At 44.0% G+C, this 14,577-nt stretch overlaps 1 protein-coding gene across 1 annotated transcript; it reads right to left on the reverse strand.

Moving 5' to 3' along the window:
- Positions 1-830: 830 nt before the first annotated feature.
- LOC306778680 (NLR family CARD domain-containing protein 3-like) lies at positions 831-6,558 on the reverse strand. Its single transcript, XM_079270297.1, has 7 exons — positions 6,491-6,558; positions 6,107-6,335; positions 4,142-5,945; positions 3,873-4,046; positions 3,549-3,722; positions 2,607-2,653; positions 831-2,467 (listed from the first exon to the last, which is right to left on the reverse strand). Exons 1-7 carry the CDS (start codon positions 6,491-6,493, stop codon positions 1,794-1,796), a joined length of 3,105 nt encoding a protein of 1,034 aa, XP_079126423.1. The 5' UTR covers positions 6,494-6,558; the 3' UTR covers positions 831-1,793.
- Between the last annotated feature and the right edge of the window lie 8,019 nt (positions 6,559-14,577).

A 14,577-nucleotide genomic window follows, 5' to 3' on the forward strand; every position in this document is an offset into this window, starting at 1 on the left:
GTATTTATACTGTGTTCTGTGTCCTGTTAATAAGCGTAGGACCGATTACCGGCAGAATGCGTTTGTCATATTTATGAACTATTTGCCTCTGTATTTATATAAATTCAGATTGTGATGTCGATATTAAATAACTCCGAATATGATTATTGTTTCTCTTAAATGATAAAACTCAAACACTCAGGAATGATCCGCCTCACGTGACTGAAAGAAATGATGATCAATGATGTAAAAAGCTCTCTGACTTTAATCATATTCATAATAAAGTTATTGAGGGAAACATCAGATCATGAAAACACAAATCTTTCTAATAAATGTAGAAAGTTGTTTGTGGTCCTTTTGTTGTTCCGACTACAATGAACATTTATTTAAACCAGATGTTGAATCATAAATTAATCAAATATGAACTAGAGTTTAATCTGTGATCAGTCTTTACTGTTTACATGTTGAACAAAATCTCATCAGTCCGATCGGCTGCAGCGTCCAATCACATGACAGATGAACAATGAGGGGGCGTGTCTTCTGTTAAAACACTTCCTGGATACATCCCAAGTCTCTTATCTGTCATTTCCTCGATCCTCGCTTGAACCGGAAGTTGTTCTGCGCCGCCATATTGACGGCCGTCTTTCATCTCTTATTTCTGCTCTGAGGAGAGAGGAGAGAGGAGAGAGGAGAGATCTCTGAGGAGACATGAGCGAGGACGCACGCGAAGAGACTTCCAGGAAGTGTTTTAACAGAAGACACGCCCCCTCATTGTTCATCAGTCATGTGATATTCATATTGGAGACTACGCAGACTCCCTCAGAGACCAGCAACACTGCACTTTGGTTGGAATGTACAAAATACAAACCAGTTTTATTTGGTTTATACGATAAAAACATTAAAGGTTACACAAACAGATGATGTGAAAAGTAAAGAAAATAAAAGATAAAATGTCAAAAAGCTGAAAGGTTCAGATCAGCAATAAGCCTCATCACACATCACACATGAACACATGAATGAAGATCAGTGAAACATGATCATCATTAAATGAACACATGATCAGTAAGAATACAAACCAAAGAATGAAAAGTTACATCGTGACACATTCTGCATTATAATATATCTTCATTGAATAAACAGCTGAGCTGGTTCTTGATCAGTAGTTTGGTTCAAACTTCTTTTGTCTCTTTTGATTTGTTTCTATGAGTTTCATCAAACTAGCACACAGTCAGTGATGAATGAAGTCAAAGTGAACAATACCACGTGAAGAACCAAGCTGCATTCAACTGATCCTTCATGTGAGACAGTGTTCTGGTGGATTTGGACGTTTCTGCTTTGACGTGATGTTTATGTGCTTTATTATCTAGAATCGTCCAAAACTTTGATTTCTTTTGATCTCAACGTCACTTCTCAGAGTTTGTTCATTTGTTACACGATGATCAAAGAAGATGAATTTAGTTTGTTCAAATCAAAACAACTCTTCACAACTTGTGCTTCTTGTTCCACAGATGCTGCATTTGATCCAGAAAGACTCTTGTTTGACATTCGGAGGTTTTTCTGAACGCAAACAAATGTTTCGAGACAACAAAGTTCAGTTTTCTACACAAAGTCAAAGATGTTTCACAGCTTCTCTCAGACAACACATCATTCCAGGTCATTACATGGACCTCGCTCAGCTCTTTCACACATCCATCTGCAACACCACAAGTCCCAGAGAGCTCTCAACCCCCCAGAGTCCAGACCAGCTCAGGTACCCCTCACCTGCTCCAACTGCATCTACAACCACTGAGAGATCAGGTTGGTACCAACTCACATCAGCTGTGTGTGATCCTGTACACACTGAAACATCTGGTCAGCAGAGAGAAGGTTCCTCTAGCAGGAGGAGACTCTCCCTCCTCCAGAGAACACAGAGACACTGAGGAACCAGGCCTGGACCTGAACCTGAACCCAAAGCCAGGATAAAGAGGTTCAGTGAATGTGGTGTTGAAGGTGTGGAGGTGGATCAGTGTGTCAGAGGAGACTCTGTAGAAGGACAGAGAGCCAGCAGGACAGTCCACATACACTGCTACTCTACCAGAGGAGGAGGAGGAGGAGGAGGAGGAGGAGGAGGAGGAGGAGGAGGAGGAGGAGGAGGAGGAGGAGGAGGAGGTGGTGTATGTTATCATCTTATTGTGACAGACAGAGTAACGACCATCATTACACCACAGACTCCAGGACTGATCATTCTTTCCAAACACACAGTCTTTACTCTCTCCTTTCCTCCTGATTCCTCTGTAACTCACTGATATATCAACTCTTCCTCTCCACTCGACCTCCCAGTAACAGCGACCAGTCAGACCAGTTCTACACAGCAGCTGAGAGGCATCAAACCTGTCTGGATGATCAGGATATGACTGAACCTCTCTCACATATGTCACCTTCCTGTTGTTGTCAGACAGTTTGAGGTATCTGCTCACTGTGTTTGTGTCGAGTGTGAGTTCACAGGAATCTGATGGAGAGAACAAGACACAACACAGCTGCAGTTATTAATCGATCATGTGTTTGATGATGACATCAGAGATGTGAATGAGTGATGTCACAGTTTGAAGATGCTTTGTTTCCATGAATCAAACTCAAAGCACACTTACACTTCCTCAGACCTGGTCTGGACCATCGGACTCCAGCAGGCTCCACCCTGAAAGGAGGAGGGGGGTCAGAGCAGCATGGAGACATGGACATTACATCGCTCTCACACACAGAGCTTTGTTATTCATCTTCACATGAGCACTTATTGTTCATCAGCTCATACTCTGTGACTTCACTGGAGCTTCTTCTGATTGCAGAAAATATTACAGTTCAAGTCCGTCTGCAGCCACAGAGCACTGCCTGTGTCCCCCTAGAACTCTGGTCCAGTCCTCAATAAACCTCTTTGGGCTCTGACACACCACGTCCACAACCAGCTGCTGGTTCTTCACTGAGCGTCTGTGGCCGACTGTCACCTGTACTTTCAACAAGTCGACTCTTCTCAGCCAGGGAACTGGCTCTCAGTGCAAAACAAACCAAACCAGGTAAAGCTGAACTCCTTCAGAACAGCAAAACATTCCTGCTGTGATGATTCATCGAGACGCTTTAAACAGATTGTTTCTGTCTCTTTGTCTTTTCACAATAATGTCTGGACTAAAGGGCAACACACACGAGCATCAGAACATCAACTGTTGTTTGATATGAGCCCACAAACCTGCAGCGTGACGACGTTGACTCATGTCAACCCACCATGATGCCGTCAGCGTGTCAGGATGCACCACTGTCCTCTTTACTAACGTTCAACCAAGACACCGCTCCAGAACAACAACAGTTTCATCACCTTCCCTCCCTGTTGGGCTCATCCTGGCTACTGTTCCCTGATACTTCTGTCTGTGTTGATGGTCTGATGTGGGACACAAACAGTCTGATGAGTCTCTGGTAGTTTGAGGTCAGCTTGGTGTATCAGGGTCATATTAACCAGGCTGACAGTGTGACAGAGAACAAGTCTCCAGCTCGACCTCCTCCATCAGACTGAGTGTCTGTGGCTGCAGCAGGCCTCTTCATACCTGAGAGTTTCCAGTCTCCAGTGAGGATCCTTCTGTCCATCAGACAGCATCTTCACTCCTGAGTCTCCTGGATGATTGTAGCTCAGGTCCAGCTCTCTCAGATGGGAGGGGTTGGAGCTCAGAGCTGAGACCAGAGAAGCACAGCCTTCCTCTGTGATCAGACAGCCTGACAGGCTGCAAACACACAAAACATCACACATGTCACATGATCTGAGAGAACTGTGAGGGCTGGAAGGTTTATGTTTATGACTGTCATCACCAATCTGTTTGTGTGTGAACTTTAAACTTGGTACCGAGTCCAAGAAAAGTAATTCACAGGATCACCTGAGAGTCTCCAGTGTACAATGTGGACTCTTTAGTCCTCCAGACAGCATCTTCACTCCTGAATCCTGCAGGTCGTTGTTACTCAGGTCCATCTCTCTCAGACTAGAGGACTGGGAGCTGAGAACTGAGGACAGAGCTTCACAGCTTCTCTCTGAGAGGTTACAGTCACTCAGTCTGAAGAGACAATGATGAAGAAGAAATAAACAATAAGTAGAAAAGATAGCAGCGTATTTAAGTTATGATCTATGAATCTAACTCTCTGTACTTACAGAGCTTTGTTGGAGGCTTTGACCACTGGCAGCAGCCTCAGAAGAGCCTCCTCTGAAGCAAAGTATTTATTCAGGTCAAACACGTCCAGATCATCTTCTGATGACAGTAAGATGAAGACCAGAGCTGACCACTGAGCAGGAGACAGTTCATCTGCGGAGAGACGTCCTGAACTCAGGGACTGTTGGATCTCCTCCACTAGAGAACCATCATTCAGTTCATTCAGACAGTGGAACAGATTGATGCTTTTCTCTGGAGACTCATTCTCACTGATCTTCTTCTTGATGTACTGGGCTGTTTCCTGATTGGTCTGTGAGCTACTTCCTGTCTGTGTCAGCAGACCTCGTAGGAGACTCTGATTGGTCTCCAGAGAAAGACCCAGAAGGAAGCGGAGGAACAAGTCCAGGTGTCCATTTGGACTCTGTAAGGCCTTGTCCACAGCACTCTGGTAGAGACGTGTTGGTTCAGGTTTGCCTCTAAAGACTTTAGACCAACGGGAGGTTGTTGGTTCTTCTGACAGCAGATTGACTCCAGAGTTGATGAAGGTCAGATGGACATGAAGAGCAGCCAGAAACTCCTGAACACTCAGATGGACGAAGCAGAAGACCTTGTCCTGGTACAGTCCTCTCTCCTCTCTAAAGACCTGTGTGAACACTCCTGAGTACACTGAGGCTGCTCTGATGTCGATGCCACACTCTGTCAGGTCGGATTCATAGAAGATTAGGTTCCCTTTCTGCAGCTGATCAAAAGCCAGTTTTCCCAGAGACTCAGTCATCTTCCTGCTCTTTTTACTCCAGTGTGGATCTGTCGCAGCTCCTCCATCATACTTGACCTTCTTCAGTTTGGACTGAACCACCAGGAAGTGGATGTACATCTCAGTCAGGGTCTTGGGCAGCTCTCCTCCCTCTCTGGTCTTCAACACCTCCTCCAGAACTGTAGCAGTGATCCAGCAGAAGACTGGGATGTGGCACATGATGTGGAGGCTTCGTGAGGTCTTGATGTGGGAGATGATCCTGCTGGCCTGCTCCTCATCTCTGAATCTCTTCCTGAAGTACTCCTCCTTCTGTGGGTCAGTGAACCCTCTGACCTCTGTCACCATGCCAACACACTCAGGAGGGATCTGATTGGCTGCTGCAGGTCGTGTGGTGATCCAGAGGCGAGCAGAGGGAAGCAGTTTCCCCCTGAAGAGGTTTGTCAGCAGCACATCCACTGAGGTGGACTCTGTAACATCAGTCAGGACCTCATTGTTGGTGAAGTCCAGAGGAAGTCGACACTCATCCAGACCGTCAAAGATGAACAGAAGCAGGAACTCTTCAAACCTGCAGATTCCTGCTGCTTTGGTTTCATTGAAGAAGTGATGAACAAGTTGCACCAAGCTGAACTTCTTCTCTTTCAGCACATTCAGCTCTCTGAAGGTGAATGGAAATGTGAACAGTATGTCCTGGTGGTCTTTGTCTTCAGCCCAGTCCAGAGTGAACTTCTGTGTTAAGACTGTTTTCCCAATGCCAGCCACTCCCTTTGTCATCACTGTTCTGATTGGTTCCTCTCCTCCAGGTGAGGCTTTAAAGAGGTCTTCTTGTCTGATGGTTGTTTCTGGTCTGTGTGGTTTCCTGGATGCTGTTTCAATCTGTCTGACCTCATGTTCATCATTGACCCCTGCAGTCCCTCCCTCTGTGATGTAGAGCTCTGTGTACATCTCATTCAGAAGGGTTGGGTTTCCTGCTTTAGCGATCCCCTCAAACACACACTGGAACTTCTTCTTCAGGTTAGATTTGAGTTCACGCTGACAAACTGCAGCAAGAAGTCCTGAATGAACACAACAAAGAAGATCAATGAGTCAAAGAATAGATTTCAACATGTCATTTCCTCACAGAATGAGTCGATGAATATATGTTGGTCCATCTCTTGAGACGTTGGTAAACGTCACATTTATCCAGCATGTTGAATCTTTAGAGAAATCCTCTTACTGCTCTGCAGACAGTCAGCCAGCTCCTCCTGCTTCATTCTCCTCAGGAAGTTCATTGTGATCTTCACAAACGCCTCTCTGCTGTTCCTCCTCTGCTCTTCATCCTCACCGTCCAGCACCTCCTCATCCTCCCTCTGACTCTCTAAGCATTCTGGGTAATCTGAACTCACAACCTTCTGGATCTTCTTCAGCTCGTTCTTCACAAAAGTGACGATGTTCTCCTCCAGCAGCTGGAACAGAATATTCTATGAATGACACAAACTAAAAGCATGGAAGCAAACATCAGATCCATGTTGGACAGACTGACGATCCACTGGTCTACAGAGTGCAGCATGGAGATGATTGTGAACACAAGAGATGTAACAGTAGTTGTACATGTACAGACCATGAATATGGAGTCCAGGTGTGTTTGATGCTGCTGGGCAGACGGACCTCTGGGAACCTCTGAGCTCTCCTGGTCCTCTCTGTGGAGGGATCATGAAGAATCAGCTCACGTTGTGTTTGTACCATTAACACAAATACAACAATCAGTTAAAGATGTTGTTTCCTGTTAAGATTGATCATAATGAAAACAGATGCTGAACAGATTGTTATCTCTGCTTTTATTGGACAGTAAGAGTTATTTCATTGGCAGCACGGTCGTGTCAAAAACTATATCGTAGGTCAAATTCATACCGGTTTACTTTATATACCTTCTATACCTTCCACCTCTAGATACAACTACAACTAGAAACAACTAGAATCACATGTGATGTGATACTTTTTCATATTTGGTGTGGTTTCTACTCTACCATTGTGTTGTTAGTCAGATGTACCAAGACTTAATACTGTTGATCTGCCACATCACTGAAACAAAGGGTCTGTGTTTGGTTTTGTCCACAGCACCATTGGGGAGACTTCCTCCTCCGAGTCTTTCTAGTCTCCAGACCTCTGCAACTAGAGTTAGGATTATATCCAGAATGCTACTTCCTGTCTGATGTAAAACCTACAACAAGTAGTCAAAGATATTGTGTCATGTCATGATCATAATGAGAAATGAGATCATAATGACAGATCAAAGACAATAACTGATAGTAGGGCTGCAACTAACGATTATCAATAATCGATTCATCTTGCAATCATTTTTTTGATTAATTGATGAATCGGATATTAATGGGTGAATAAAAGGCGGGTGAATAAAAACGTGTCTTTAGTCTTGCAAACTATACCAGCCCTGCTTTACTACTGTTATTAACGAGCTAACGCTAACTTGTCATGCTTGTCAAGCTGGATAACGAGTAAACAGCAGCACCAGAAGAGCTGCTGGAAGGACGTTAGGTTCCTCACTTCAAAACGGAACTAAAGTAGGATTCTGTAGTGACTAACCTTGCTGTTGAACTCCCTTCCTCCTCATCAAGGACTCCAACATGTTTACGTTTTAGGTGCTGAATCATCACGTGGTGCTCCCGTGCCATGCCATGTCGCTTTTGCATATCGGCATCATTACGTAACGGAGTTGTACCCCAAACCGGACAGTTTTTAGCTAATGTTTCAATACAATTCACTTACAATGTTGATAAAAATGATCGTGTAATGTTTTCAGTTGATTTAATGGTGTTAAACTGAAGTTAAACTTCGTACCTTTCAAACGAAATATTGTTGTAATTATTACAGTTAGCTTTGCCTTTACCAGAGTCGTTAAAACGATGCTAACACCGGTGAATTAGCCGTGCACTGCTATTGGCCTAATCCGTGGGGACTTCTATCCTCGTTGTAAACCAGGGGTGTCCAAACTACGGCCCGCGGGCCAAGTACGGCCCGCGGTCCATTTTGAATTGGCCCACAGCAACTTCTACAAATATAATGTAATATGAGCGAGCGAGAACAGAAAGTTAAATGGCAGTTAGCTCAATAAGAGTATTTTTTTCCGTGCAAACAAAACACAAGAAAAAGTCACAATAGCAGCCACGAGGTAGCTCAACTCATTGCCCGCCACGGGAAACCTTTCTCAGATGGTGACTTCATAAAACAGTGCCTCACTAAAGTCGCAAGTGCCCGGAATAAATGCAGGAATTCAACGACGTTAGCGTGTCCAGAAACACAGTTGTGCGGCGAATCGAAGACTTGTCAGCTAACCTAAACCATCAAGTGTCAGATAAAGCGCGTGCTTTTGCTTTTTACTCCATTGCATATGATGAGAGCACAGATGCCACAGACACCGCACAGCTGTTCATTTGTTTGCGGGGAGTTGACGATCATTTCTGCATTAGGAGCTGCTTGATTTTAGGAGTCTAAAGAGCACAACAGGTAAGGACATGTTTGAAGCTGTGTCAGATGCAATTGACAAGATGGGACAAGCTGTGTGGAGTTATAACAGATAGGGCTCCAGCTATGAAAGGCGAGCGGAGGTGAGGCTCTTCAAATGCAGCGTATCACCCACCAACAAGCCCTCTGTGCTCAGACAGTCCAGCTTGGCGATGTGATGAACACGGTTGTGAAAACTGTCAACATAATTCGAGCACGAGGGCACTCTACGCAACTTCAATGTTGCGCACTTCCCCACGCAGTCCGAAGTCAAATGTGCTTTTCCAAAGGCCAACCTTTCTGCTGAAAGGGGGAAATACGTGTCCGTGATAACGTCTCTCGTGACAGAACTCAGTCAGTGCTTACGTGGCGGCTGGTCAATAGAGGGCGATAGGGCGCCGCCCCACCTTGAGCCACAACAAATAAAATAAAATGAATAATAATAATAATAATAAACTATACAAATAGTCAATATTTGTGTTTTTAAAATATGGAATCACCCAGTAATATGTGTAAAATATGATATCTGCGGTAAATATATGCTTTTCCTGCATGTCCTCTCTGCGTGTGCACGTCTCAGCAGCTCTGGAGAAACTGCCCAAAAGAGCAGTGAAGCAGTTCAGCCAATTGCTGATTCAAGATATAAATGTGTGACATACAATTTAGCCAATCAGCGCCCTCAAATAGATTCAGCTTGGAGCAGAATCGGTTCTGCCCCAAGCTGCGCGTTCCCGTCCGGACGAGTCTCTACAGGCGGGCGCGAGCTCCAGCGCGAGCACTACTCCTCCAAGACCCGTTTGAGAGGAGAACTTTGAGGAGAAACTGCAGCGCTGATATCAGATCAGCCTGACCTCACAATCAGACAGCAGACTAGCAGGAAAGGGAAGCAGTACATGCGAAGCTACTAGCTGTAAATAAGATGTCCTGACGTGTTCGTCAAAGTGTTATTTTCTGCTTTTTTCATGTTGGAATAAATGTTAAATATTTAACTGCAAAGTAGCAATACGTGTTTGATACCTTCATTTATTTAGCATGAAATCATACTGGGATGTTTGCTGAAATTGATTGGATGTGGCACAGCCCTATCTAGAACATGTTCCACCAGCTGCCATGGCTTTCAATATGTTTCTCTCATTGAGAGAGACATCGAGCTGTTCTCAACTCCCTTCTATTTGAATAATGAGTCTGTTCGGCTCAACATACGTGAGCAAACATCTCTGTTAAATCTGAACAAAAGCACATTGAGAACCAAATTTGATTGATTTTGCTCACTTTAACACACTAGGGGTGAGGCGATCGGACCTGAGTGGCCCAGCCATTGGTATATTTTTCTGTATGTGGCCCTCAGTGAAAAAAGTTTGGACACCCCTGTTGTAAACACTGGCTGCTGCTGGTTTTTCGGGGATATTCGCTTGTTCCAGGGTCGCAAAAATTACCATCAATGCTGTCAACACATCCGGGACCATAGTTCTGTCCTTCACAATAAGATATCACGCTTCAACAACTCCAAATGATGCAATAAAAGCTCCTTAATTTCCATTCAAGCTGTTTAAGCGTCGCCCGAGCGTTCTTTCTGCTTTCTCTCATCAAAGTCAATTTCCTACAGTATTTAGACATATAAACGTCCATATATATTCATGAAATTTGACACATAGATTATTTGATATGTATGAATTAATATTATTTACGTTTGGTTGGCGATCGCCGAAGAAAATGACAGCGTAATGACCGGAAAGGGCGTCATGACGGAATCGTTCGAGACAGGCCAAGAGCAGCTAGCGCCGACCGAGGCAGGCCATCGTTACGTTAGTTATTTCGGAGTCCCTTTTTGTCGGTTTATTGCCGTTAAATCACAGCCAAATCAGTTTATTTTGTGTTCCTACAGCTGTAGTAAACAGCGACGTGTGGCTTGCTAGACAGTGAATACATCTCGATGAAATCCACGGAGCTCCTCTGGACAATGTTATGAACCAGACATGACGGCGTTTAGTTTCCAGGGATATCTCTGACTTTCAGAACGCCTACTAAGCAGAAATAGAGGTTCTTTTTTCCATGGTTAATGGCGGACAGTTGAACGGCTTTCGGGGCGATAAGCCACGCCCCCTCTCCGGCGCGTTGTAAGAAATTTGAGCAAAAAACTGTAGTTAGTAGATATAATAAAAGTGTTTAATAATTAATAATTCATAATTAGTCATAATCATAAGGGTTTTGGGAATGCATAATTAAGATAAACATAAAGTGATGTAGGAATAGTAGCTAAAAAACATGAAGCTTCTGCCAAGTTGCAGAAGTTTAACTTTCATACTGAAGGATTATTATAGAAGGGGTTAAAATGTAACTGACAGTCATTGAATGTGTTAGTAGACTCGGGCAGACAGCCGAATACACTCCTGGAAGTTAGCCAATAGGAATCGAGATAAATGGAAGGGGAGGTGTGTCGAACAGGGGTGGGAGGTTTAATTTAAAGTCTTTTTGTCCTCTCTCTGTGATGGCCCTCGGAGGACAGACGTGTTTTTCACCTGAGGAGCCGAGTGAGGTTTTTGCAAATGGGGTTTTATTGTTTTAATATTTCATAGGAGCATATACTCCAATGTGTAACTGTGATCGTACTTGCATCAGTGGAATTAAATTCCTTATAATTGTAAACCAGTTTTGGTAGCGTTATTATTGCAGCGTGTGTCGACGGCACAAAGCAGCCGGACACATGTGCTCCAGCCTCCTCTCTGTGGGGCTTGAGATTTTAGCCTCAACAAATTTGGCTAACCACGAGGGACATTCTTACCGGCCTCGCTGTGTGTGCTGGAGGCAGCGTTGGTCAAGCAGACATCCTGGGCCCATAATATCGGTAGGCAGAGCCGTTTCATGAAATCTGTGAGGTAGCTTCTAGGAACATTAGAGGAATTTCTGCTTGGCTAAGCGTTGCTAACGGCTAGCTCTGCGTTGCCGGTGGGGACGTTCCACGAGGAGGCCGCATTCCACTGAGGTAAGTACAATTTACTTTCTGAAGTATGGTGAACTAAGGGACTAGTCCAAGGTATAAGGATCCTAAGAATAAATTAAAGGCAGACAGCGCTGTAATTAAATCATCACATTGGAATCAACCAGCTATCGACAGGACGAACTGCTTGCTTATGCGGAGAGACCCTTCGGCTCAACATAGGTATTGCTAGGTCTGCAGATAACTAGTTTAAAGCAGGTATGTAGCTTGGCGAACTGAAATATCGTGGCTTTGAGAGGCTTAGGTGTGCAAACCTTTGTAGGCTTAGCCCACGAGTTTCGGGCTATTAAGCATACGCTGTTTAGAGAAGCTAGGCTAGCGGGAGTTAGCTTCTGAGGCTGTGGCTAAACACCGCTCCTGGGAGACACTCTTGCTTGCTTTGGCCGTGTATAAATAGACGATCGTGTGGATGATTCAGAAGACGTAGAATAATGGGCTTTTGGGGAAACTAGACAGACTGAGGAGAGTGGTGTGACGCTGGCAGTGTATAACTCGTGATCAAACGTAACGATGAACTCAGGTCTGGAGGAGCTAATAGCCTGTTAACCGGAGGATTTAAGGTAATAAAACCGGACAATAAGTCCAATAATACGTGTGACTAGTCTGTGTTTTAGCAGCGTGGAAATACGTTTAAAATGATGAATAACATTGCATAATCTGTAGCCGCGCCGTGAGGAGCTAACGCTAGCTACGTGTAGCTCCGGTGTTGCGGTACTCTGTATGTAAAATAAACGTGCTTATAAAATAAAATAACCAGTAGAGTGTGAGAGGAGACAGAGGGCGTACCAGTGGAATTAAAGTGTGGGATTTTGGTGATACTTGTGTGTGCGTATGCTTTATTAGAAGCTCCGTTTTTTGTCGTTAGCATAGCGGTTAGCATATCCGTTACCTAAACAGCCAGTTTCAGGACAACTTCCGGTTCGGCGCAGAAGAAGGAGTAACTGCTAGATAACCGTAAATAAGTGTTTAGAATCTGTGAATTTTTCAGAGATTCATTGTCTAAAGAGCTGTGAGCTTATATCCTGACCTTAGTTTTAATTAAGCATTATAACTTTAGTCGTTGACTTTGGTTTTAATTCAGCATTTTAACAAAGATTAATGGTTTCAGTTGTGTTTCTTCAATTCTTGAACTTAATTGTGATTCATTATTGTGCAGACCAGAGTGTAAGTGCAGTTCAACAGTTTGACTTGCATTGGTATTTCTGATTGAATATCTTTGAACACAGTTATTGATTTTTAAAGTTGAATTTAATATTTAATTGATTAATTATTCATTGTTTTTTAATTTCATTTTACTTCCAATTTTAAACCTTTCGAATTCTGATTTGGAACTGGATTGTGATTGTGATTTTGATTTAGATGTTGAGTTTGATTTCGGAATTCTAACTTCAATTTTGGATTCGAGATTCCTTCACATATCCAGTATTGACTAATTTTGGTACATTTACTATTTTACATCGTTCCTAAGAATCAATTTTGACACGGACGGCGCAAACATATTTGAGAGATCGTTGACCTCTCTTACACTACAGACGTATGCTAACATTTACTGCTGAACTTTTGGCAGTTTTGTGTTTGTTTTAGTCAAGGTGCGTGGTTGAGTGGGTCCAGATCTGGGAAGTGAAGCAGTGGATCCCAGTTTTGAAGTCAACGGCCGCACACCATACAGCACAGAGGGTGAGTTGACTTTGATTCATGTGATGACAAGCGTGCACATTTAATACACACATTTGAATACTCCTAGGCTGCATAATGTTTACATTAAAGAAGCAGAGTAAGGAAGTAGGAGCACTGGTAAGAAGACTAAAATGTGAAGTAACAGAAGTAGAACGCATCAGAAAAGATTTGCAACAGCAGATAGAGGAAAGACGAGCAGAAAGTAAAGAAGACGAGGAGATAAGGAGAATGCAGCGGCGACTGCTGAAACTGCAAGTAGCAGAGGTCGACAGAGAAATCAGCAGAAAACATCTGGCCAAGAAACAGATGGCCGTAGCCAAGGCTCAGGCCTCACAACAGCCCCAATATCCAGCTGCACCCCCGACCTCATACCAACCAAATCCAGCAGTACCAGCCCACACAGTGGTGTACTACCAACCTCCACTACATTATAGAGGCAGAGGACGTGCACGAGCATCCAACAGAGGGAGAGGTAACTACAGAGGAGAGTATGAAAGACCTGTAGGTAGAGGGAAGTGCTACGTATGTGGGAGAGAAGGTCATTGGGTGAGAGATTGCCCACATAAAAGAAGAGGAAGACAGCCCAATGCACCACCACAACATGCTCCGTTCCCACCACAACATCAGCAGTACCTAAGACCAGGACCATCTGGACCTCCTCCCGTGAGACATCAACAGATGCCCATGCTGTCACCAGGACCATGGGGAGGTTCAGTGTATAGCCAAGATACATAGATGGTTGCCATGTGATCCCTTACAGCAGAGATATCGAGGTGAAGGGGGGATATGGTAAGGTGTCAAACATTTATGGTAAGGTGTCAAACATTTTTTGTAGATCCACATTTAGAATAGTTTTCAGTAAAGGTGCTACTCACAATTTTTGAGATTAATAACGTCATGATAAACCACAACTTTGAATTTAAATACAGCACAATCCAAGTCCTCTAACTCAGTGATAGGTCTTAGCCTAGACTTGCTAACTCTAGAAATTGAGAAATATACGGGAGCTCTAACTAACATGAGCCGAGTGTTGTTTTCTCAGGTGACAAACGCAGAAGCAGCAGCTGACGAAAGGAAGCAGGCTGACGTGTCACCAGGCAGTCTGGTGTGGATAAGAGTCCACGAGCGCAGGTGGAGTGAACCAATGTGGACAGGTCCATGGGAGGTAGTATTGGCAACCTCACATGCAGAAAAGGTAAAATGGGAGCGACTTGGCACCACCTCACTCACTGTGCAGCAGCGAAGGTAACGAGTGAGACACTCGCAGAGACAGGATTGAACATCAAACAGGAAAATTTGAAGCTAAAGACACCTCAATAGAGGGGTTTAGACAGTACTGAAGATGACATTTTCCCCACAGTTTAAGCGAGGGCGTCCATTAGGAGACTCTAGGTTCAGGGGGTTATGGAAGTCTGTAATTATTTTCTTCCTGATTTCAGTAGTTTCCCTCTTAGTATGGGGAATTAACCACAGACAGGAACCAGAACACATGCATGACTACATCAGGATTTGAC

This window comes from Melanostigma gelatinosum (genome assembly GCF_949748355.1).
Source record: "Melanostigma gelatinosum genome assembly, chromosome: 6".
Taxonomy (NCBI): Eukaryota; Metazoa; Chordata; class Actinopteri; order Perciformes; family Zoarcidae; genus Melanostigma; species Melanostigma gelatinosum.

Bases quoted from the DNA above. Each gene is read 5' to 3' on its own strand.
- LOC306778680 (XM_079270297.1), bottom strand. The intron at 4,047-4,141 runs GTAAGTACAGAG...TTGTCTCTTCAG, and splicing joins AAAGCCTCCAACAAAGCTCT to ACTGAGTGACTGTAACCTCT. The intron at 2,654-3,548 runs GTATGAAGAGGC...TCCTCCTTTCAG, and splicing joins TGGAGACTGGAAACTCTCAG to GGTGGAGCCTGCTGGAGTCC.